Genomic DNA, 25,045 nt, shown 5'->3' on the forward strand with positions numbered 1-25,045 from the left:
GAGCAGTATGTGTGGAGCAAGACAGGGCTTGCATGCACGAACTCACAGTAGCTCTGTGACTGTGTGCAGAAGCTCGAGCCGGCCCCAGTCCCAGCATGGATGGGCTGGGCAAGGGGCTCATGACACCCCAGCCCTAGCTGAGGAGCTATTGGCAGCTGATGGCTGCTAGAGAGGGAGAGTCCGTTTTGTTCAGGGGTATAGCCCCTGAGAGGCTGTCCGTGCTCCAGGAGGTGGTCCTACACCTGTGCTTATAATGGGAACACCAAGTGGACTCCATGGATTTAAACAAACAGCAGCAGCAGCACCTGAAGTTGGGACAGGAAAGTGGTGGGAAAGACAGGGAGAGGAGTTGGAGTGAGTTTGAGCGAAGCATGTTGTATGTGTGTACGAAATTCTCAAAAAATTAGAATCAAGCCATACCATCTTCGGTAATCAAGAGTCAAGCTGTAATCACTTTATGAAGTATAAAGCCAGCAAGAAGGAAGCAATCTACAGGAAGCAATTAGATCTTAACTTGAACTTTCGGCTAGCTTCTTGAAATGATTGGATCCGTGCTGGATCTTGAACTTGAGATTTGAGCTACATCAACAGGAAAAGGCCAAAGGGCCATTCCAATTGTGTGCATAGTGTGGAGAGAGTGTGTGTGTGTGTATGTGTGTGTGTGCGTGTGTGTGTGTGTGTGTGTGTGTGTGTATCAGTATCAGTGTGTACACGGGCACTTGTGTACTATGTTAGAGGTAGGTTGAGACTGTGTGTGTCTGTGTGTGTGTGTGTATGTATCAGTATCAGTGTGTACATGGGCACTTTGTGTACTATGTTAGAGGCAGGTTGAGATTGTGTGTGTGTGTGTGTGTGTGTGTGTGTGTGTGTGTCAGTGTGTACACGGGCACTTGTGTACTATGTTAGAGGCAGGTTGAGACGTGTGTGTGTGTGTGTGTGTGTGTGTATCAGTGTGTACACGGGCACTTGTGTACTATGTTAGAGGCAGGTTGAGACGTGTGTGTGTGTGTGTGTGTGTGTGTGTGTGTGTGTGTGTGTGTGTATCAGTGTGTACACGGGCACTTGTGTACTATGTTAGAGGCAGGTTGAGACGTGTGTGTGTGTGTGTGTGTGTGTGTGTGTGTGTGTGTGTGTGTGTATCAGTGTGTACACGGGCACTTGTGTACTATGTTAGAGGCAGGTTGAGACTGTGTGTGTGTGTGTGTGTGTGTGTGTGTGTGTGTGTGTGTGTGTATCAGTGTGTACACGGGCACTTGTGTACTATGTTAGAGGCAGGTTGAGACTGTATGTGTGTGTGTGTGTGTGTGTGTGTGTGTGTGTGTGTGTGTGTGTGTATCAGTGTGTACACGGGCACTTGTGTACTATGTTAGAGGCAGGTTGAGACTGTATGTGTGTGTGTGTGTGTGTGTGTGTGTGTGTGTGTGTGTGTGTATCAGTGTGTACACGGGCACTTGTGTACGATGTTAGAGGCAGGTTGAGACGTGTGTGTGTGTGTGTGTGTGTGTGTGTGTGTGTGTGTGTGTGTATCAGTGTGTACACGGGCACTTGTGTACGATGTTAGAGGCAGGTTGAGACGTGTGTGTGTGTGTGTGTGTGTGTGTGTGTGTGTGTGTGTATCAGTGTGTACACGGGCACTTGTGTACGATGTTAGAGGCAGGTTGAGACAGTCAAAGGAGGAAAGGTGTGATGCAAATGCTGGGTCTTGCTCAGGGTGAAGCAGGAAAATTCAAGGTCTTGAAATTCAGTGGAGCTGAGTGGCCACAAAATGAGAAGCCGACCCTAGTAACTGTTCTTAGGCAGAGTGTGACGTGTGGTTTGGTGACGCAGAGTGATTCCAAGACCATTCTCTTTCGAGGGGCCATCGTTCCTTTGAATATGCTGTTCTGAAAACCTTGGAAAAATAACTCCATTCATTTTTTAAAATGTTCTGTCTTTAAAGCTCTGAGTCATGTTTCTTGCGTTAATTGTTCTATCTCCCACTTGGCTGACGGATTGAGTTTTCCATCCACTTCTATCTCGACAGGACGGTGACAAACGTCTCCCAAGCTAAAGTCCCTATGTCTACTGCGGGCCAGGCGAGCCGGGGGGTGACTATGGTCAGCCCTTCTGCTGCAGGAGGGTCTACCCAGAAGCTCCAAGGAAATGGCGTGGCTGGGAACCCCAGCGTGGTCCCCACAGCTGTGGTGTCGGCAGCACACATCCAGACGAGTCCTCAGGCCAAGGTCCTGCTGCACATGACCGGCCAGATGACCGTCAACCAAGCCCGCAATGCTGTGAGGACAGGTAAGAGGGAGATGGGACTAGAACACACGAGGAAAGGGCTTATCCGTATGAGCAGGTCACTTGGGGCAGGTGTTGAGAAAAACAGGGATGGATTTAGAATAAGTGCTGCCATTTGGAGATAGAAGCTCGCACACCTTATCATCAGGGCTTCTTCGTCACTGTGACAGATACCCATGACAGAAGTAATCAAAGAGGAGGGACTGTTTCAGTGGTTGCCAGACCCTGTCATTGGAGATCTGTGGTGAAGCAGGACATAACAGAAGAGAGGGTTTGGTGGGGCAGAGATGCCATCTTTGTGTCGGCCACGAAGCACAAGGAAAGGACCAGGACAAGATAGACCATTCCGAGAGATGCCTCAGTGGCCTGCTTATTCTAACCAGGCCCACTTCCTAGTAGCCCACTGATGAAGTCAGCGTCTCGTGAGCCAATCATCTCTCAGTACCCCACAGCTTCTGACCGAGCCTTCAACACCTGAGGCCTTTCGAGGGGCATCTTAAGTCTACACCGTAACAGGCGCTTTATAACTGTTTACTTGGGCTCATTAGTAAACACCCTGCCCAATAGTTCAAAATGGATAGATCTCAAGTCTAAAAAGAACGAGACTGATCCTAAGAATGTGAGTAGTGTGGGACTGGAAACATGACGTTCCTAGTCAAGATCTTGTCTCCAATCTCACGGTTCCTAGCTGTGTGACTGCTGCGCGATCCTCCGCTGAGCCGTGTGCTGGTTATTTTTGATGAACTTAGTCACAAGTCTATTTTGGACTCGATAGGCATTCACGTGCATTTCTCCATTCTGTAGCACTGAAAACCTACCGAGAGTCTTGGGTAGCCATAATGGAGTAAACTAAGAACACGTGAATTCTGTCAGAAAGAACACGCAGAAAAATGGCTAGTTAGAAAGAGAGAGAGAGAGAGAGAGAGAGAGAGAGAGAGAGAGAGAGAGAGAGAGAGAGAGAGAGAGAGAGGATGCATAATAAGGACTTAAGACGGCTGTTTGGTTTGTTGGTTGCCATGGAGAGCCATCGGAAACTGGCCCAGTGTCTCTAATGCTGCCGAAGATGATTGTTCGTAACTGAGGGGCCTTGGGGGTGGTGATAGCGTATCTTTCCAAGTCCTCAGCAGCCTCAACTGCTCGCCTGGAAGGCAAGTATTATCTAGGGATCCAGCTAGGGTCTAAGAATGTCAGTCTGCTCTCCATCCACTCTTTACTGCAGTAAATAGAAGTAGCTGCCTCTCACTGTGTTCTGACACAGTGAAATAAACGACTCACATTTTGGTAAGCAGTGTTTACGTTGGGCCCTTGACCCTCTCTGTGTTCCCTCCCGTCACCCGTAGTCACGGCACACAACCAGGAACGCCCCACAGCAGCAGTGACACCCATCCAGGTCCAGAATGCCGCCTGCCTCGGTCCTGCGTCCGTGGGCCTGCCCCACCATTCACTGGCCTCCCAACCCCTGCCTCCACTGGCAGGTCCTGCTGCCCACGTTGCTGCTCTCGGCATCAACCGCACCAATGCTCCCCTGGCCTGCGCTGCGGGGGCTTCTCTGGCCTCCCCCAACATGACCACTGCCGCTCTGGAGACCGAGCCCAGTGGTCGGACAGTGGCCATCCTCCCTGGACTCCCCACGTCTCCTGACGGTGCCGCCTCAGCGTGTGGGAACAGTGCAGCTGTGAAGCCAGACAAGGACAGTAAGGTGAGAGCCCCTCTTTCTCTGCTCCGTGATGTCCTGAAGTCTCTCGCCAAGGACGGGACTCTTTGTTCCACAGCGTGTCGGGTCTTACCATGGGCAAGTTCGTGGGCCACGTGCCAAGAGTACAGTGGTGCAGAAACCCAGCCACTGCCCCAACCTCATGTCTAGATCTTGTGTTCCTCGACATTTTGATAACCCTCAAGTTGCCGGGCCCCCTGCTGGGTAATAGGGAGACCACAGTGATAGGGTTTAGTCTACCTCGGCTTGCAGCTTGCTGCCTCCGGGAGGCATTTCTTCTCTTCTCATCACTTATTCTTCCATCTTCCCGCTGTCCTCACATTTTCCCGCCCAGTGTTCTTGCTTATGGACAGCTCCCTATTTAAAAGTGTTTTCTTCGATGAGAGGTTGGAAACTGCCCATCGAAAACGTTGTTTGCCGGGTTGGAGAGGTGGCTCAGCAGTTAGCAGCATGAGAGCATTACTGCACTTCCATAGGACCCGAGTTCAGTTCCTAGTGCTCACATCAGGTGGCTCACAACTGCCTGTAATGCCAGTTCCAGGGGATCTGATTGGCACTGCACTCCCGTGCACAAATATATATACACATACACACACACACACAACTAAAAATAAATAAAAAATTTTTTAAAGTTATTTGCAAGTTTATTATATCTATAGTACTTTCAACCATAAATCAGCAGGGTTCCTTGAGAGATAGGACCTGAAATATAGGGGAGAAGTCATCTCTCCTTTGGGAGTTGGCTCCCAATAAATACAATGGGAAGCTGTTTTGAAAGACTTCCCTGTGGTTGTGCAAGAGAATAAAACTGATAGTGAGCTGGGTGGTGGCAGCAGCGCACGCCTTTAATCCCAGCACTTGGGAGGCAGAGGCAGGTGGATCTCTGTGAGTTTGAGGCCAGCCTGGTCTACAGAGCAAGATCCAGGACAGGCACCAAAACTACACAGAGAAACCCTATCTCGAAAAACCAAAACCAAAACAAACAAACAAAAAAAAGAGTAGTGATTAATCGTGGATAAAGTCTAGATGTCTGTACCTCAGCTTTGACTTTTTGCTCAGGACTCCATGCATTTCCCTTAAAGCTATGGACCAGGGCTCTGAGCCACCTGGCTCAGTGGTAATGTATGTCTCTATTTAAGTGGCCAGAGAAGCCTGTAAATAGAACTTTATAAGGAAATAAACTTTATAGCCTGCTGACAAGTTAATATTTAATTAACTATTAACATGAACTTTAAAAAAGATCAGTATCTGCTCAGTGTTTATAATTAACTATGTTAAACTTGTACTCAAACCGACACGTCCAACTTTATATTTTCAAAGACTCACTTTAATAATTTGAACCTGGGCACAGTGTCCTCGGTTGCTTAGAACAGGGGCTCTTGGGTGCATTAATAGAATTCATTGACAGGTCCCCGGGGCGAGCATAATAATGGCCCTTAAAGACATCCTCCTCCTGGTCCAGGGATCCACTCTTACTGTTTCCTTACCAACACAAAGGACTTTGCAGATGGAAATAGATGAGGGCTTATCCTTTTGGGTAGACCCAATGTTCGCTACAGGAGTCTTCCTGAAAGGGGACAGAGGGTCAGGGCACTTGAGATGGAGATGGGTAAAACACAGGGGGAATGACATCGGGTATACAACACAAGCCATGGGATGCAGGCGGCTTCCAGGAGCTAGAAGGCCAAGAAACAGAGGCCAGGAAGCAGGCTCTTCCCTCTCCTTGTCCACATGGGAGGCCTCCCTGCAACATCTGGATTTGAGGATCTGGTTTTTCTTCCCCACCCCCAAAGTTTGCAGTGATTTGTTTCAGTAGCCACTTGCATATGACATGAAGGGTCATCCCTTTGACTGCCCATCAGTGAAAAATGGCCATTGACCTCTCTTCTTGGACATACCAGTGATTCCGAGTGCTCCGCTTCCAGATGGTTTTCTTGCCCTCTGCAGTCAGTTCTTGACTCAACAGAAGTTCATCGAGCACACATCTGTCTCCCCATGCCCTCCCTTCATTTATAAGAGCCTTTAGAGATCACCGTTTTACGCGGTGCGCTGAGGTGTTTTCGGGATTGAAACTGTACTCTCTCGGGTTTTCATTTTTAACTCTTGTCGCAGATTTCGGCTTTCCCTTCTTAACCCTGCTCCGAATTCACCGTAGACACCACTGGTGGCATTAGTTCAGGAATTCCATGGTTAGCATCACTTACAAAATCATGACTCCTCAGGACTGAAGCATGGCCTACTTGGTCATATCACAAGAGATGTCCCCAGGAGCCACTTGAGGTCCAGTCCTTGTCCCAACACTTCTGCTGTTTGGTGGTGGTGATGTCTTCTGGAGGAGCCCCCTCTGTAAGGTCCCATTTCCGCCTGAAAGTGCTCGTAAATCTTTCCTTTAATGTCATCCAACAATCTCCCAGATGGTCTTATTGCCTTAGAGCAGCTATGAAGACCCATTAAAAGAAAGGAAGGAAGGAAGGAAGGAAGGAAGGAAGGAAGGAGGGAGGGAGGGAGGGAGGGAGGGAGGGAGGGAGGGAGGAAGGAAGGAAGGAAGGAAGGAAGGAAGGAAGGAAGGAAGGAAGGGAGGGAGAAAAGGCTTCCTGGTCAAGAAATAGAATCTTTAGCCTGCATGGCGTCCTAATTTTCTAGCTGGGTGGGTCAAGGGATCACCCCTAGAAAGAGGGACCACCCCTAGGAAGGTGGTCATGATAAAGAGTTAGATGGAATTCTTTAGTGAGATGCTGTACTTTTCCTTCCTAGCATTCCCGCCCCCAGTGCAGTCCCTACAATCCGCGGTGAGGTTGCTATGGGGTTAGGCTGGGTCTTGTTGCCCTTTCTAACTTGCAAAGGTCCAGCTTTTCCTCTTTCTTTTTTCTGTCTCTTCCCAAGTCTGCTTCCTCTGAGTCTTCGGGCTTCTTTGCCCTTTCTCTAAACCCTTCCCTCCCTGCCTGTAGCTGCTTGTCCACCATGTCTGACTTACAATCCAGCTATCTCAGAGGTGCGGCTTTTTGGAGCTGGAGCTGGTCTGCCTGTCTTTATCTTTTCATAGACTATAGCTGTCTTCAGGCTTCTGTTACGCCGGTTCTTAAATTCTTTTATTAATGAAGCTAAGAACGCCAAGCAGGGAACCCGATTTCCCTGGTGTCTGTCATCTGGCGACCACAGAGGAACCCCCATCCCGCCGCCAAAAAAAAAAAAACTTCTGGAAAACACCTCATTTTCTTTTTGAAAAAGCCGAACGTGCCCGTCTTTCCCTATTGAATTGACCCTGATTCCAGATTCACCCAAATTGCTCCAAAATTATTAGTTTGCACTTCAACCGTTAATTTTCTCTGTGTGTGGAGGTGAATCTGCTCGGACCTCTTCCCTTCCTCCATGCCAGGGTTCGCTCTCCCCTTCCGGTGCATATATTAACCTCCCCTTTCTTCCTCCCACCGAAGAGCCGCTGTTCACTCCAGACAGGAGGTCTGTGTTCTTTTTGTTTCAAATGTAACCTTAACATAGCCTTTTAATTTTTTTTTCCCCCCTTAGAATTTTGAAAAGTTTGAGCTCATTCTGATTGTGAGCCTTCTCGCATCACGAGGGGCCAGGCTCCGTTCTCTATGACGGGCCCTCCTCTTGATCTTTTTGGACGTGGCCTTTAAGATTTTTTTTGAGCCCATTATACCACACCTTGGGGGCTCCCACCAGGTCCTTTTAGAGGCTCTCCATTTTCATCTGCAGGATGATTTGCAATGGCAGGATTTCATTTTGAGGGTCCCCCCCATTCCTCTTCCAACGTTTTCCCTTTTGAACTTCAGGCTATGCATATGTTTTCTTTAAACTTTTTAAGATCGGTCCTTTTCAACTTTATCACAAGCTTCTCAGGGGGAGCACTTTCTTCTAAGTCCTCCAAATGTCTGCCTTCCCCCTTCTGTCTGGTTTCTCCTTAACCCCCACCCCCCACCCCCACCCCCCAGTTGATCAGAATTAGGGTTGAAGTGGCAATTGGCTCTGCTTTCTGTGGGGTTAATCTGTAGGGAAGTGCAAGGCGAAGTGAATGGGAGATGGAGACGGGAGTTGGGGTTGAGACTTGGGGCAGAGCTCTGGGTGTTTGTGGTGCCCTCTGGTCATGTCTTTCCCTGTCTGTCTGGGTCACCACCATCCACCAGGCAGTGTGTGAGGTGTGCTTCAATGATGACGTGGCACGCCTGCTGCCCTGGGGAGGGGACGGCTCTCGGGACCCAGGTTGTCAGTGGGGCTGCCGTTGGTGCACTTCAGCGTGACCCACGTGTGGATGTGTCTGCTGGAACTCCCCTAACTGGGGCCGTTCCTCTGTTTAGTCATGTATCTGGGAGTCCTCTCCCACCAAATCTCAGGGAACCAGGATGCTGTATTTTGTTCTGAGGTCAAAGCCCTGGCCGGCTCTGACATATTTATTTGATGCTATGTTCCTGAATTTATTTTCAAATATCGCCTCCGTTATTCTCTATTTGAAGTCCCGGCCTGTGATTGTTATTCCTCTGTCCACGGTACTCCTAATTTCGACTGTAGTCACCAGTCTGACAGCTTTGTCTGGACACTCATCTTCGGTTCAACTGTCTCCGTCCTCAAACGATGAGGCCGTGCACAGCCATACCCAGCTTTTTGCCTGTGTGCTGGGGATTCTAACTCAGGTCCTCAGGTCCACACTGCAAGAACTCCCACCAACTGAGCTATAGCCCCAGTGTCCAGACATTGTCCCCAGTGAGCACACAGCCACCATTTAGGGCCTCAGGTCCCTCACGCTTCTAGTTCCTGGTGATTGTCTCCCTTAGGGGGACCTCAGGCACCCTGATCCCCACTTCGGTTTGAAGGCCTTTCCTGTAATCCTCACATAGAGGACCCTGTCACTTTTGTCTGCTCCTCTGTCCCCTTTCCTCCTTATTTTCTCTGCTCGGACAAATTTCATTCTTTCCAGTTCTGTTTTGCTGTCCAAAACAAGCTCATCGGCCTGCTTTGTCATGGAACTTTCTTAGGGATCTATAAATGGCCACGTCCACTGTCTCTGCTCTTGCTGAGAGCTGGGAATCCAGATCTGGTCTTCAGAATGCCTGCCTGTACAGAGTTCAGCAGGGAGCTGTGGGAAACGGGGTGGGAGTGGGGGGAAGGAGGGAAAGAGAGACAGAGACAGAGACAGAAAGAGAAAGAGACAGAGAGAGAGAGAGAGAGAGAGAGAGAGAGAGAGAGAGAGAGAGAGAGAGAGAGAGAGAGAGAAAGGGGGGGGTTGGTCTATTACTATCATTCTGCAGAGTAGAATCTCATTCCTACCCCTGGCTGGCATGGTGATTTCAGGCAGGCTTTCAGAGCTTCAGGCAATGGGAATAATTAATTCCCACATCATCAGGTCACCGTGAAGACTAAATGTGGAAATCCCCCTGATGGCATTTAAGGAGACTCTTGAACCTGGTGGTGTTTCATCATCCCTAGAATTTCAGGAAGCTTCCTTCAAGAAACCTCTCCTGCCCTGCCATGTCCTCCACAGCACTCTAGACTTACCCCTGCTTGGGTCTCGGGTGGAGGAGGCTCTTATGCAGCCATGCTTGTCGTTGTCAGGCAGGAACTGTCCTAGACACATCACTCTCCCAGAACTGAGCACATTGCCTGCTTCGTGTTGGACACTCAGAAATATCTGCTCAAAGTATGAGTGGTTATTTTTTAACCACATGGCTTAATTTTATTTTTATTTTTTGAGATTCCCTACCTGAGGACCATGACTCTTGCATATTAGAAAACTGGTGTATGAATTGTTGACCTGTGGGACCAGGAAGACTCTTGCTAATTTCTCCATGTACTTTAAGAAGAAGGAAGGAAGGAAGGAAGGAAGGAAGGAAGGAAGGAAGGAAGGAAGGAAGGAGAGAAAGGACATGTTGTTAATTTTGAGTTGCTTAAAACATTGAATATGTTGCTTGGGATAAAGCCCAGATTTCATGCTCCCTGTACCGTACTCATCTTTTATTATATATCTAGTGGTAGGAATTAAATGAATGGATGATCGATCTCTGGTTTTGTCTGTCTGCCCGCCCCCCTATGCTGCGTGTGTAATAGGGATTGATTGATCCAGCACTTCTCACACGTCAGGAAAGTGCCCTATTGACTTCTAGGCGTGGTTTTGTTTCCTACGCATTGGTGTGTATGTGTGTGTGTGTGTGTGTGTGTGTGTGTGTGTGTGTGTGTGTGTGCGCGCGCATAGGCGAAGGCCAGGCATCAGTCTCCAGTGTTGCTCCTCAAGAGGCATCCACCTTGTTTTTGAGATACGGTCTCTGGATCTCTGATGGGCACAGCCCTTAATGATAGGCCTAGGTTGATCCTCAGCTTCGGAGAGCCAGCCGTCCCCACCTTCCCAGACCACCTTGCTCAGGTTTTCACAGAAGTTCGGAGGACTCCTCTCAGAGTCCTGTGCCTGTGTGACCAGCTCTTTACTATCCGAGCCGCTTTCCCCAGAGCTCAGTCCATTTTTGTTTTGAGGCTCACTTAACAGGCCAGCCTCCTATGTGGGATCTTCCTGTATCAGTCTCCCAAGTAGCTGGGATTTTAGGAGTGTATCACCAAATCCAGCTAGAAAATATTTCGAATATAAAAGTAACTCTGGTCATCGGCTGATTGGTTTTGCGTCCAGATCGTTCTTTTTTTTTAATATCGATACTATTTTAGATCATTGTATCTGAAATGATTCTAAATACATCGTTTCATCTGGCAATGGCTTCTAGGCAAGCCCCTCCGGGAGATGAGTTATTGAGGTTCCTCAGGAAAGATATGCCCCATTTTTCATATATGCTAACCTTATTTCTTCTAGATCACTTTACCAAAGTGTAGACTATGAATGTCCTTCATTTGTGCTGTTGGATTTTGAAATAAACAAAGATGCCCTTGGATAATAAGTGTGTCTGAACTTGCAAAGTTATTTCTCTCAAGTGGCACATTGTTCTTCTAATACAGCATTGGAATATGATATAAATAGCACCCTCACCCCCTCCCTTCTGCACCCCACCACGATACCTAATCCTCTGCCTTCTGCTCCATGGGTAGTCGGCATTGGTTGATGATGATAACGCATCCCTTAGAAGTCATTAACGCAAGTTGTGTTTAATGCGTTTAATCATTTTCAATGAAGCAAGTCATCCTTCTTCTTAATCACTTTAGAAGCTGCTCCCTGAGCACAGGCCACTTTTCCGATGCTCTTTTGAGGGCCCGGATCTGAGCTTCCAAGCAGCATCTTTAGCTGGGGCTTGCTGAGGTTGTAATTTATCAAAATGGACTTGATGTTCTCAGCCAGTCTGTGGGGTCCGGGGATTAGACTGTGATTTCTCATACCGTGAGAGGGATAGCTGGAGGCTGCATCTGACAACCTGAGAAGTCGAAGCTATCAGACATCCTGCCCTTTCCCAGCACAGATGCCCCACAAAGAAGTGTTACCACGGAATTGGCGGCCAGGTTGCCTCACGGATCACTGTTTTATTTCTTCTGGATTCGGGAAACGCAAAACCTCCTGCCCTGACACTCAGTAACTATTTCCCATTCCTTCCCTTTGTCTTACCCCCTTGCAATATTTTCTTGGGCCTCTTCACCCCAGTGGTGCCGTCCCCTGTCCCAGGCAGTGAGTGAGATACAGAGGCGTGCACAATACTGTCACCACACCCAAGCAGGTGGTGCAAGTCTGTGGGGTCATTTCTTGGAATGTGCCTTGTTGATCCTCAGAAAATGTGACATCCAAATGAGAGAATGAAGCAAAGCCCCGCGAGATGAGTTGAGATCCGATGAAAGATGCAAAGGACTCTTCCTCCGTGGGGGGGAGGGGTAAGGAGGTGCACTGGCTCTGCTCACCTGTAGCCCAGGCCAAGAAGGCCCGAAGACAGATGACTCTGGCCCCTCCCACACTTTGCTTTTCCTGTTTCCAGCCCATGGAGTACCACACACTCTGAGCAGTGTTTATAATGGCAGAGTGTGCAGTTTCTCGGAGATCTTTGCTCATCATCAGATAAATGACTGCTCCAGGCTCCTCCTGTTTTCTGCCGTTCTGTCTCTAGTGGAATCGTGTTATTGAAGATAGAGATTCATTCCCCAAGGGGATTTTTATCGGGTCTGACTAACTCATATTACCAAGAAGAATTCCTCACTGTTATAGCTCTCCTTTTGAGCCCTTATTCCATATCTCTGTTAGTGGGCTTTAGTTCTAAAGAAATACTTCTCTGTGAAACATGTCATTTTCAGGCAGTGTTGCTACTCAAAGGACTTAATTGAATCGTTGACATCTTAGTAAAACAATTTCAGAGATCTGATGATGACGACGGCGTTACACCTGGTGACTGGAAAGGACAGCGGCAGATTTTAAGAATAAAGTACTTAGCTCAACATCTGGCTTTCTTTGTAGAGCCACAAAAGAAAGTGTCAAGAGACAGATTCAGAATCTGGTTTTAAGAGCATGAGGCTGTTGAGGGGGTGGGGCTTTATCTGTGCATTTGTTTGCAAGACCAAAAAATTTAAAAAAATAAAAATTAAAACCATGAAGATACTCGTGCACTGAGGCTTAGCCTTAAAATTTTGTGCTCTTGTTTCTGGGTTTGCAATCAAGGAAGTACCTTCACAGTAGGAATAGTTTGGCTTCTGTCCCTGTGGCTGGTTAAACTCAATCAAGGTGCTGACATGTAAGAAGTGCCCTAGCCCTTGACTCGGATCAGGGCATCCTTCCCAAGAACGATAAGGCTCAAAACGTGTTGATGTGGAGTCGGGTGTTGTCAGGCTTCTATTGACTCAGCACACAGTGGGCTCAGGGAACAGTCATCAGACGACAAGGCAGTGTTTCAAGAAATTGAGCTCATGATCTGACATCTCCACTTTACTCTGCGGTATCTGTTTGTGCTGTGATTAGTCCATTGATGGAGTTTAGTGCGTGCTCTCGCTCCACAGTGCCTGTGTGGATGTCAGAGGACAGCTTGTAGTTCTTGGTTCTCTTTCTACCACCTGGGGTGTGGGGATGGACCGGCTCTTCTGACTTGTTGGCTGCTTGTACAAATTGGTTTTTTTTTTTTTTTTTTTTACAAAAAAAAATGGTTTTCCATCTTTTTAATCGGTTTTTCTTGCTGCCCCCGTAGAAGATAGCAATGAACAAGAGAATGCCCAACACAAACAGAAGCAGGCCAGGAGAAAGGGAGAGAAGTAGTAACAAAAGGTCAGGCTAACTTCACACAAAGACGGCCCGGAAGAAGGTAATGAGTGACCGTAAGGCAGTATCAACAAGTCGGAGTGCGCCGGCGATTGATTACAGGAGCAACAGAACGGCTGATCTCCAACTAATAATATCCGTGTTTCTTTTTTTTTTCCAGAAAGAAAAAAAGGGTCTACTGAAGCTCCTCTCTGGCGCCTCGACCAAACGCAAGCCCCGAGTCTCCCCTCCGGCGTCACCTACCCTGGACATGGAGCTGGGTGCCGGGGAGGCGCCCTTGCAGGGAGCCATGGGTCCCGAGTTGCCGCTAGGGGGCGTCCACGGCCGGGCGGGCTCCTGCCCCACTGATGGAGACGGCCCAGTGGTCTCCGGGACCGCAGCCTTAGCCCAAGATGCTTTCCACCGCAAGGCCAGCTCCCTGGACTCGGCAGTGCCCATCGCTCCGCCACCCCGGCAGGCCTGCTCCTCCCTGGGTCCCGTCATGAATGAGGCCAGGCCTGTTGTTTGTGAAAGGTGAGTCCCGCGCCTCTCTCAGAGAGGAGGTCTAGAAGATAATTTTCTACAACGTCCTCGAATTTCAAGCCAAATTGATAATGACATTCGAGCCCGGGCTTTCTTTTTCTGCTTGCAACAGCAAATCGTCCAACTGGACTCCTTCATTACTTACCAGGACACCAGCATTCCCCCCCCCCACCCCCCACTTTCCAGTTAGTGGCTCCAGAGTCATAGCCACATGACAGCTGTCAATCACTGTCTCATCCAGTGGTTCTCAACCTTCCTAATGCTGCGGCCCTTTAATACAGTTCTTCATGTTGTGACTCCCCGCCCCAGTATAAATTTTCAGTGCTACTTCATAGCTCTGATTTTGCTACTGTTATAAATCGTAATGTAAACATTTTTGGAGGTGGCAGCTTGCCAAAGGGGTCGAAACCCACAGGTTGAGAACCGCTGAAATCCTTTGTGTCTATTAAGATCTTACACCACTACCTGCTGGAGGTAAAGCACCCGGACCCTCCTGCCACCCAGAGAATGCTTTTCCTGTCTCCTGAGCCGGAAGAACACAGTGTAGGTTCAGATGGCTCTCTTGGTTCCTACGTTCAGAATGATGAACATTCTTTTCGTGATTTTGGCTTTGAACAGCGCTTACGAGTGGGAATTCTGTTTCATGCAGCTGTGGGGGTCTAGGCATGTGTTAGGGAAGAAAATATACTTAATAAGATACCTATCTACCAGGATTATAAAAACTGGAGCGTTAACTGCTGCTCACTACCGAAGAAAACGTCATGCAGTGTGTTCAAATTACGGTTGTTTTCATGTAATGTTAACATTTAAGGCTCATCTGTTTAATTGTTTCTGTACACTTCGTTCTCTCTAGACTTGAATTTTATAAGATTAACCCATTTCTAGTTTTTAGAGGTGTTCCCTGTGGCTGACACTCCCTGTGTTGCAGAGTTGGGGACAGTGGGACCTTTAACATGCAGTGATGGTATCTCCTCATGTTGCCCTGGCTGGTCTCAAACTCCTGAATTCACACAGCCTCCACCTCAGCCTGCCAAACAGCTAGCTAGCACTATTGGGGTGCACCACCGTGCCTGACTCTGTATTGTAGATTGGAAATTTTACGTGAGATGTTATCATTCCAAAGGATTTAGGCTGGAGAGATAGCCCAGCAGTTGGAAGCATGCACTTTTCTTGCAGAGGACCCAAAGTTCAGCCCCCGCCCCAGGGCAGTTGACGCCTCTCACCTCTTCGGGTACCTGCATTCAGGTACACACACCCATACACATTCACACACACATACACATAAATCTTTAAATAATAATAATAATAATAATAATAATAATAATAATAACAGAATCACTGAAATTCACTTTTCCTTTGGAACTGTATAAGCATCTGTATTGACGCCTCATGATTCCGTGACACATTTTCAACTAAGAGTAAACTATAAATAAAAGTGGAGAATAAACATTCAACAACCTATGTTTATAAAGTACACTTTATCATGCATTTTCATAAAGAGGGAAAATAATTTTCTGTAGCTCTGACTGACATAAGGCCAGTTTTGAAATGACACATTACCCTAAAAATGTGCCTCCCCCTACACACAGGTCCTTCTGTGTTTCTCCTTATCCGTTGTGATCTCCGTGAGTCCCAGCTTCGCTCTCGTGCTCTGATTCTGGAGTGAGCCTTTCCTCTGCAGAGTTCTGCTGCTGCCTCCTGTCCCTGGAGCTAGTCCAGTTAGTTAACTTGTGTATTCACTTTCAGTCACAAAGGCTCCCCCTCTCCCTCCAGGCCTTGATCTGCAGTTTTCCCTCACACCCTGAGGCTCTTTACTCACACACACACCCCCCCCCCATCCTTTGTGGAATCTGCGTGCCTGTTTGGAATGATGGTTCGCTTTGCCCACATTCTCTCTAGGCCTCGGCTGGGCTCCTCGGCCTCATTGCCACCCCCGTTATGCATTCCTTTTCAATCGCCAGATGTCCTCAGTCTCTGTGGCTTCTGTATTCCCATTCTTTCCTCTTAAAAAGCACTTTCTGACAGCAGGCTCGGCCTCTTAGGCCATCTGAAAGGAGAGCTGCTAACCAGACAGGTGATGGCGTTTCGGGATCCAGGGAGGCCCATCAGATAGGGAACATGAAGAATTTAATGACGGGACAGATGGAACGGGCGCTCTGGAAATCTCTGGCAGGTTTTCATATAGCCATTTCGATTTTTAGGAGAGGGAAGGGGGTCCTTAGGAAAGATTTCGGGCCAACTTTATATTTTCATAATCCATATGCTCAATGGAATATTAAATGTAATAGCCATCCCCAGCAACTTTCCGTAGCCCTTTGCCTTCCCACAATGCTGGCGATGGTATTTATTGAGCTTGGATGCTTAAGTCTTCCTGACTGTAAAAACAATGGGAAAGTGGTCTGTTGTCCACGGGGAATGGAGGGTTTGGGTTAATAGAGCCATAGCAAGTATATCATTTAAGGATTACCTGTTTGCCTATTTCAAAACGTTCAACACAAGGAGAAGTACTTAGAGCCTCACATGGAGGAAGTGTGATTCAGAAAGCACGTGAAGTGTTTTGTCCCTTCACTCACAGGGTACATACCAGCCCTGGCAAAATGCACCAGCCCTGGGTTCGTCCTGTGGGACTTTCATGAAAACATGTTTCAGGGTGTATTGCTAGGACAGAATGAGCCCATGTTCATCCGCAGGAACAAGTGGAAAGTCCCCTCTCCCACCACGGCCCTATTTCATAAATCGCTGGGAGAGGCAGGGGGACAGGATAAAGTTAAAAATAAAAGGGGGGGGGGGGAGGGCTGAGGCAGCCGAACTGTCAAGGGGAAGGAGCAGTCACATGACATGAAGGGGCGTGGTCTCATAATAAGGAAGGATGAACCTTGATGTGTGTTGACAGGTCTTGGTGTCAGCTGAGAGAAAGTCTCCTGGGGAACAAAGGGATTCTTTTGTGCTCATGAGAGAGACCGCTGCAGAAAGCAAGCAAGAAATAGAATGGTGTCCTGGAGGCAGAGGATGTGTAGTTGACCACAGCACACAGAATAAAACAAATATTTTCAGGCTCTACTTTAGAGGATGGAGGAAACATAATTAGGAAATTGCAAAGTGAAAGTAGAAATAAAATATTTCAGAAGAGATGGAAAATAAAAGTTCATGTGACTTCATACACACACACACACACACACACACACACACACACACACACACTCATGCACAGATGGCTTACGGAATTGTGTCAAGTTACTTTTACCTGTGTGTATTTTTAAGTGTAGGGATTAAAGCAATAACCACATACCCCAAATTGGGAAAGAACCCATGGTCTTTGATCAGGGATTAAACTAGCGTTCTTAGAAACATACAAATTGGATAGTGGTAGATTTACAGAAAGGCAGTCGGGCTTAACCAGCATGATTAATTTCTTTGAGTCAGTGACAATGAGCCCACGGGGTGAAGCAATGGACATAATTTATTTGGACTTTGCACATGATCCAAAGCCAGCTAGGGTGGTTTTGCCAGTAAAATACTTAATTGGATATCAGATCGCTGTGACAACGGGCAGGAAGCAGTAAATGGTACCTCACCCAGACCAGGTTGATAGAGTGCCTCTCAGAGTCACAGGGGGACTCGCTGCAGTCATGTGAGGGGACATTAGAAATGACAACATGTGAACTACAGACAGCCAATGGAGGCAGAAAAAAAAGAAAGAAAGAATAGAAAATTCTGTACTAACAGAAGGTTGCCGGTGTCTGCCCAGATGGGAAGACCCAAACCGGAAGTTTGGCATGTCTATAGGGTACCTTCTTCACACAACAAGAGTCTGTTTCTCCAGCTCCACCCTGTGCCTGTCCTAGCCACGTAGAGGTGGAAGCCCGTTTAGAGCTAAAACAAGCCACACCTGGTGTACTTTGTTCACGGGACCTGTGTACTTTGCAACCACCAGAATACCGGGCAGCCCTCCTCTCCTTCTCCCCCCACCTCTCTCCTTCTTTCTCACACATGTAAACGTAACCTACCCCTGCTATCCTGCATTCTTTCACTCCCTCTGTGTCTCTCCCCTTTTTTAAACTAATATTTCTATTATTTGTAGTCATTGATTTATCTCACTTTTTAATTGTGTAAAATAGAGTTAACCCACAGCCAGACATAAGGCAGAGAGTGAGAGATCCTGGAACACTCAGTCCTAAGTGTGATGTCTCCATCACATCCCTCCCCCTGGGCTCAGGGAATGCTGCAGAAGAGGAGGAGGAGGCAGGAAGAGTGTAAGAGGGGTTGGAGGACGCCAGGAGAACAAGGCCCTCTAAATCAACTGAGCAAAGCTCACATGAACTCGCAGGGCCTGCATGGGTCTGCACCAGGTCCTCTGCATATATTTCATGGCTTCCAGTTTAGTTTTTTCATGGTATTCCTGAGTGTGTGAACACGTGGGTCTCTGATTCTTGTGCCTTCTCCTGGGCTCTTTTCCTCCTATTGGTTTGTTTTGTCCAACTCCGGTATGTTGTCTTATTGTATTTTATTTTGTTATATTGTATTATTATCCCTTAGAAGCCTGATCTTTTCTAATGAGATGCAGAAAGGGGGTAGGTCCAAATGAGAGGGGACGTGGGGAGGAACTGGAATGATGGGGGGGAGGGCTATAATCAGAATATAGTAGGTGAGAATAGAATCTATTTTCAATAGAAAGAAAAATAAAATGTAGTTAAAATGTACCACTATTCAAAAGTAAAATCCGATGTGCGGAGGCCTTTACATTGGTCATCCATCACTGTCCGTCTCTAGAAATTTGTCTTCATCCCACACTGAAACTGTATCCTTCACATGTCCGTGTTTCTTCCCCCATCCTGCAGCCCCTGAAGAAACCATTGCGCTTTCTTTCCACGTGATGCTTCCTTATCTGTGTGATGAGGAAGAATAGCTTCCCTTATCTGTGTGGCTTATTTCTCTGAGCATCATGCTGTCAGGATTCCTCCGTGTTGTGGCATACCTCAGAATTCCATTTGTTTTTTAAAGAACATCGTACATTTTTTTTTAAATGCTTGCTGTGCTATTAGATCTCTTAATCGTTCGATGGGCTGAATAGGAATCATCGTATGTTCTGCTCTTGGTAAGCGTGAGGCAGATAGACCGAACTTGGCATCACCCCACAAGTAGAGAACAAATGAGACGGGAACACGGGAACACAGATGGTAAAACTCCAGTGTGGACTGAGCTAAGGGCCATGAGAAATATACATGGGGTCCTCTGGGATCTAGTCAAGCGTGAAATTACTTCCAGGTATGGGGCCGGCGGTTTCACGGGGGAGATTTGGAGCCAGATCTTGAGAGATTGATAGGGCGTGGATGGACAGAGATATCGTCAAAGAAATTCCCAATGCAAGGAGCTGCGTGAGCCAGTACGTGGGGCAGGAGAAGGGAGGCTATATTTGAGGAGAAGACATAGTCGGGCTTCAGGGAGTGTTGGGAATGTTTGTGGTGTCAATGGCGGCTATAGCTCTAAAGCAGGATTAAGGCCAGATCGCTGAGGGCTTTGTGTCGCAGTGTGAGGATTAACCTTACAGACAGTGAGATCCCGTTAATGGTTTTTCACAGTGGGTACCTACAGGCAGAGAGTCACTCCGTATAAATCTTTGCGTTGTGTCTGGAATGGATTGGGGGACAAGGAAGAAATATGATGCAAGACGCAGGGAGTGGAACATAGCGAGGTCGCCAACCAGGATGGTGAGGAGGACAGATTGGGGTGCAGGTTTTGGAGGTAGCTCAGCAGGTGCCACGGAAGGTGTGCAGAACGCGGCTTTGGTTCTGGATGGTCAGAAGTGCCCAGGATCCCTATTCACACAAAGGCAAGGGTAAATCCAGCCACACAGAGGGTAGGGGCAGCAGATGTAGGCCTTCCCAGCTGTGTTGTGCGTGCATCTGTTTGCTGGTCTCTGTAAGTACTCTGCTTGGCACAGCTTTTTTGGTGCCTGAGCTCACTGGGCTACCCTGCCAGCATTTGGCTTCTCTGGGTCTGTGTGAGAAATCTCAGTACAAAGCAACCTCACAAGGCTCCAGGCCAAGGGCTGAGCTGGAAGGCTCCTCAGTGGAGTCTGTCACTGCCTGCACCTGGCAGTCCTCACGTGATGAAGACGGTGTCACAGTTTCCATTATGAGCAGGGTTTCTCACTCCACCCCTCCCCCTCGAGGTCTATAACTTAGCAATGAAAATTTGCTCCCACTGGGAACTTGGCAGGAAGATGATGTTCTTAGCCCAGCAGCCATTCTAGTTCTGAGCTTTCTGACAAAATTGGTTTAGTGCATTTTTATAAAATGCAAATATTAATCTAATTCACTTCGAGTGTTTCAAACTATTTTTGTTCCATTTTACCTTAAAGCCGCTTGCAGACTGTCAGTCAGAAATGTATCTCGTGAGAGACGGACTCGGAATATGCTTTCAGTCAGTGGTCTGTTCCCCTCCAGAACTGCAAAGCTTTGCTTAAATTTTAACTCGCCCCAAATGACAACTACATCATTGCTTTTTATGTGGATTCTTAGCCTGTTGGCATCAGACCTGAGAAATCACATCTGGGTCCTTCCTTTAGATCAGCCCACAATGAAGTTGTGAGCTTGCTTTTAAAGATGTCGGCGAAAGGATTCCAAAACCCTATGTCATTCTAAAGTGTGTGAACTCTCAGCGTCGGGATGTTCTTTAGCTTGTGGCCTGAGTTCATTTGTTAGTTATGGGCTGGCCTGTGACTTAAAATTCCCCTCCAGACCCCTGTGTCCCCTTGAATAAGCCACATGCTTGAAGTAGAAGCTGACATTCTGGGCATGAACTATACGTGCCGCCGTACTTAGGACATCACTCTTAAAAATCTCATCATGCTGCTTGTGAAATCCATTGCCTAAGTCGTTGTAGTCCCAGTCCCCAGGGGTGGAAACTGAGACCGTGTTAACTGGCTCAAAGTAAAGGTGCTCGAAGTGACCATAAAGACTGTGTCAATCCCCCTTCACCCACGGGGCCTCCTCGCCTCTCCCCCTGCTCTGCATTTGGTTGACCTCATCTGTAAACCCTCCTGTCTGAGTTGGCTGAACCTTTCTTGGAAAGGGTAAACCAGCCTGGTGCTGTGCTTTAGCTGCAGACCTGGGAGGGTCAATCGGTCCCTGTGCCCAGGGAGCTGAGTAATTGTTGGCTAGCTATTTAGCTTTGGTGAAAAAAAAAAGAGACCATTTGCTGTGATCTTTCCTACTGTGGGTAGATTCTGGTTGTTATGGGGTGGGGATTGGAGGAGGAGCCAGGCTATAAAGATGCTCGCCCGGGCCCAGAGGGTCCCGGTTTTTTTTTTTTTTTTTTTTTAAGGTGGCTCCTTTGTGTTACTGTTGACTCATTTGGGGAAGAAGCTTCAGATCTTCATGTGGTACCCTCATTCGGGGTGTCCAGTAGCCCTCATTCTTGCCGCCTGGTTTTCCCCATCTTTCCTAGCCTCTGAAATCACACTGTCACAGGCCATCCCTATGCACTGTGGAAGGAGACTTGAAAGCCTGAGAGGAGCAGAGGCAAGGTCAACTAGAAGATGGCTACAGTACATCACCACCACCCACTCTAACTGGGAAAGGCAGGAGCAAGGAGGAAGATAATGTCTAGTAGAGAAAAGACTTGGGGGGCAAAGGAACCCCAAAGTCTCCTCCACCTCACTTCCATAGATGCTAACTAACCATAACCCTGCACTAGAGAGTGAGGCACGGGGCAGGAGGGTAGGTGAGGTGATGCTAATCCACAAGGCTGCTGGGTATTTAAGCTACACCTCCTTCCATTCATCATCTGAGTTGAGAACCAAGGACAAGCAAATAGATTGGGACTGATGGAGACTGGGATGGCAGCATCGTTGCTGATGATGGTAGACAAAATTTGAACCCACAGTTCTCTACTCTCTGTGTGGACCTTGGGACCTTCTTCTCAACAGGGGACTCACCTACGTAAGGCAGGCAAGCTTCCTCAGAACCATTGCCTTCTGGATGTCAAACTCAGTGTAAGGAGACAGGGGCATCCCTCTAGGTCGACCCCCAGGCAACAGACCTCACACCCCACCTCTCCTGGGGACTCATAGTGGGAAGGCAGAACAGAGCCCATACAGCCTGTAGGAAGCAAGACAGAGCTCTTATGAGCTCCAAAATCTAATCTACTCGTCTCTTCCTGGAGTAGAGGGTAGGACAGAAGTGGTTCCCCTCTTAAGACTCCATATGAAACATAGCCTTTGGTATGGTCAAAATACAAATACTAGAAGCAGACAAAGATGTTCTTGCCTGTGTAGGCAACTCAACCACACCAACCAGGCTATCACTAGTGGATTAAAACGAATACTGAGACTCGGTCTTCGTTAATCCCAAATCTGCTAAACAGAGATTTGCTATATTTGGAGTTTTATGAGAACCCTTGTAAATTTGTGTGTAAATCCTGTTGGCGCTGAAGACGGATGGCGGCCCACCATTTTTATTGCCGATCTGAATAGTCTACTTCTCTTTTGTAGGCACAGGGTGGTGGTTTCCTACCCGCCTCAGAGTGAGGCGGAACTTGAACTCAAGGAAGGAGATATTGTGTTCGTTCATAAAAAACGCGAAGATGGCTGGTTCAAAGGCACGTTACAAAGAAATGGGAAGACCGGCCTGTTCCCGGGGAGCTTTGTGGAAAACATCTGAGGAGACTCCACCCCGAGAAAGGGCAGCATCCTATCACATGACTGAAGAGCACAACGCCGTGTCATAGAGAGAGCACATCTGCGGACTTCCAGATCTTCGAGAGCCGAGCAGAGGATGGGCACGTGACTCCAGAGCCCCGGCCTGGCTGCCCCAGCCGGCAGGGTGAAGGCGCCGCCGGCGTGGGCCCCGCCCCTCTGGGTTCTGATGTGTAAAGTGTGCCTTGTACTGTCTGATGAACTATACAGAGAAATGTCTTTTTTTTTTTTTTTTTAAAGATGTATAACTAAAATGGACAATTGTTTACAAGGCTTAACTAATTTATTTGCTTTTTTAAAACTTGAACTTTCTTGTAATGGCAAATTCTTTGGATTATGATTTTTTTTAAAAAAATTATTAATTTATGAAATGATGGCTAAGGAGAAGCTGGATTCTCTCCTACTGAGAGCAAGAGATTCTTTTGACATAGAATGCATCTCCCCCCCCCTCCCCTGCTCGCTGCCCTCCCCTCCCTCCCTCCCCCAGTTATATTTTGCTTCTTTTAGGCAAAAATGCCAGTTTTCCAAACAGACAACCGAATCAGTACCAGCAAGGACCTGGGGCAGGGAGACAGTGGCTCCGGTCCCATCTGTCTGCTTTGATCAGAAAACCAACCCGAAGACCTAATCCTCGGTTTCATTTCGTGGGTTTTTCCTTTTCCTAGAGTGGAGTGGGTGAAGTCAGGAGGAAAATAAAAAAGCACAACCATTGGCTAAAAATACGTGTTTGCTTGCTAACACCAGCTCAACGCATTGGTTGGGAAGTAGGAGAATCTGAAGTTGAAGTCGCGGTGGCTGTGTGTGAATGACTTTGAAACGCAATCCCCGGTTTCCCCCTCACGTGACCTGCATGCCCAAGACACAGTAAACATTTGTGAGTCGGTGGTAAGAGGTGCGCTCGTGTTGACATCAAAGGCTGTAAGAAACACTGTGAAAGTCCCCACTCATCCATCCATTGTGATTCCTCTACCATCTTGCATGTGTTACCGGATTCCCACAGTGCTATGGACTGTGCATGGTGTGTGTATATCATTGCAGTTTTCACTCAGAATTGACCGATACAGGAGGCTTAAAAAAAAAAACAAAAAAAACACAGCATTCTCTTTCCTACCCCACCACCACTACTGACCAAGACGTCTCCAGTGTGCCTGCTCGCTCTCTGGTGAAGGCATCCTTTAGCCAGCCCACCCGTGGTTAGTTAACACGCTCTTTCGTGTGTGTGTGTGCCCTCCCAGCGGACTGATGTGAAGGGTGAGTTTATCCAGGACGACCGCTCACTCCTGTGACTGTGTTCAGCTCTGCAAGGCTTGCTGGCCATGGCTGTGCCCACACCTTCCGACTGTGGCAGGGTCCAGCCGAGCCCATCTTTTTAGACCCATCCTTGGATGTCCGATGGTGTCTTCTTCCAGTTTCATCCCAGCCCCCGTGGGTCTGGGTAGTCCTGAAAACAGCTGGAGGAAAGACGGCCTGGTAGTGGAAGAGACTGTTCTACAGGTCTCACCTGGGTAAGTTAAGAAAGGAAAGTCAACAGACAACCAACCTTTTCCTTTTCCGTTTTTTTTTTTTTTTTTTTTAACTTTAAGAAAAAAAAGTAGCTGGGAAATATTGACATGAACTCAAGAATCAAGAAATGGCAAGAGATTTCCATTGTCTTAAAAAGATACATAATGTGGTTGGAAGTGGAGTCATTCCATAACCATTTTTTTTATATATATAAAAACACTGTATATTATGTTCCTTTGTGTTGAATTTTTTTTAAAAAAAAAATACTTTACTTGGATATTCATGTAATATATAAAGGTTTGGGGAAATGAACTTTAGTTAGAGAAAAAGCTGGCATCAGCTTTCATCTGTGTGAGTTGACACCAATGTGTCATAATATTCTTTATTTTGGGAAATTAGTGTATTTTATAGAAATTTTAAAAAAGCAAAAAGACTACTACAAGTTAAGATGATTTTTTTTTAACCTGTCTTTTCTCCATATTTTCAGCTATGTGATTGAAGTATCCCTGGTAATAGTTTCCTGGTCTAAAGTTGGTTACAGTTTCATCTGTTGGTAGATCATTAGGTGATACGATGTATGGGCTTTCTGTTGGGTTTTTGGAGACAGTAGATGGATGTTGTAACAAGGGCTTGTTACAGTGGTGGTAATGATAAAACGACAATGTGTCATTCCTTTGGTTAATTTTGAGGACTGGATACAAGGTTTCGTTATTAAAAATTGATGTTCAACCCTTCTGCGCCCTTTGTATCAATCTGTGAAGTGTTTGCTCTTTAAAACGAACAAAAATAAAACAACTTTGGGGCTGGAGGGTTGGCTCAACTGTTAAGAGCATGGACTGTTCTTACAGAGGACCTGAACACAGTTCTCACATTGGTCAGCTCCACAGTTGCTTATAACTCCAGCTCCAGGGGACCCAACATTCTTCTGTTCTCTTCAACCATTGGGCTTGCGCACACGCACACACACACATACACACACACACACACACACACACACAGAGAGAGAGAGAGAGAGAGAGAGAGAGAGAGAGAGAGAGAGAGAGAGAGAGAGAGAGAGAGAGATTTTCAAAAACTTGGTCACTTTTGACTTAATTTCTTTTTTAATTAATTTATTCTCTACTTACTTTCTAAATGGTAAAATTCTTTGCATGCA

The 25,045-nt window shown here is 47.2% G+C and overlaps 1 protein-coding gene across 1 annotated transcript in view; it reads left to right on the forward strand.

Moving 5' to 3' along the window:
- Sh3rf1 (SH3 domain containing ring finger 1) overlaps window positions 1–24,627 on the forward strand; it is a 164,491-nt gene extending 139,864 nt beyond the window's left edge. Inside the window, exons 9-12 of the mRNA XM_052752344.1 lie at window positions 2,024–2,283; window positions 3,621–3,979; window positions 13,330–13,682; window positions 22,186–24,627. Coding sequence (XP_052608304.1) covers window positions 2,024–2,283; window positions 3,621–3,979; window positions 13,330–13,682; window positions 22,186–22,354 — 1,141 coding nt within the window. The 3' untranslated portion in view covers window positions 22,355–24,627. The remainder of the gene's footprint in view (window positions 1–2,023; window positions 2,284–3,620; window positions 3,980–13,329; window positions 13,683–22,185) is intronic.
- The last annotated feature ends 418 nt before the right edge of the window (window positions 24,628–25,045 follow it).

The sequence above is a fragment of the Peromyscus californicus genome, unplaced genomic scaffold (genome assembly GCF_007827085.1).
Source record: "Peromyscus californicus insignis strain IS unplaced genomic scaffold, ASM782708v3 Scaffold_23__1_contigs__length_62951481, whole genome shotgun sequence".
Taxonomy (NCBI): Eukaryota; Metazoa; Chordata; class Mammalia; order Rodentia; family Cricetidae; genus Peromyscus; species Peromyscus californicus.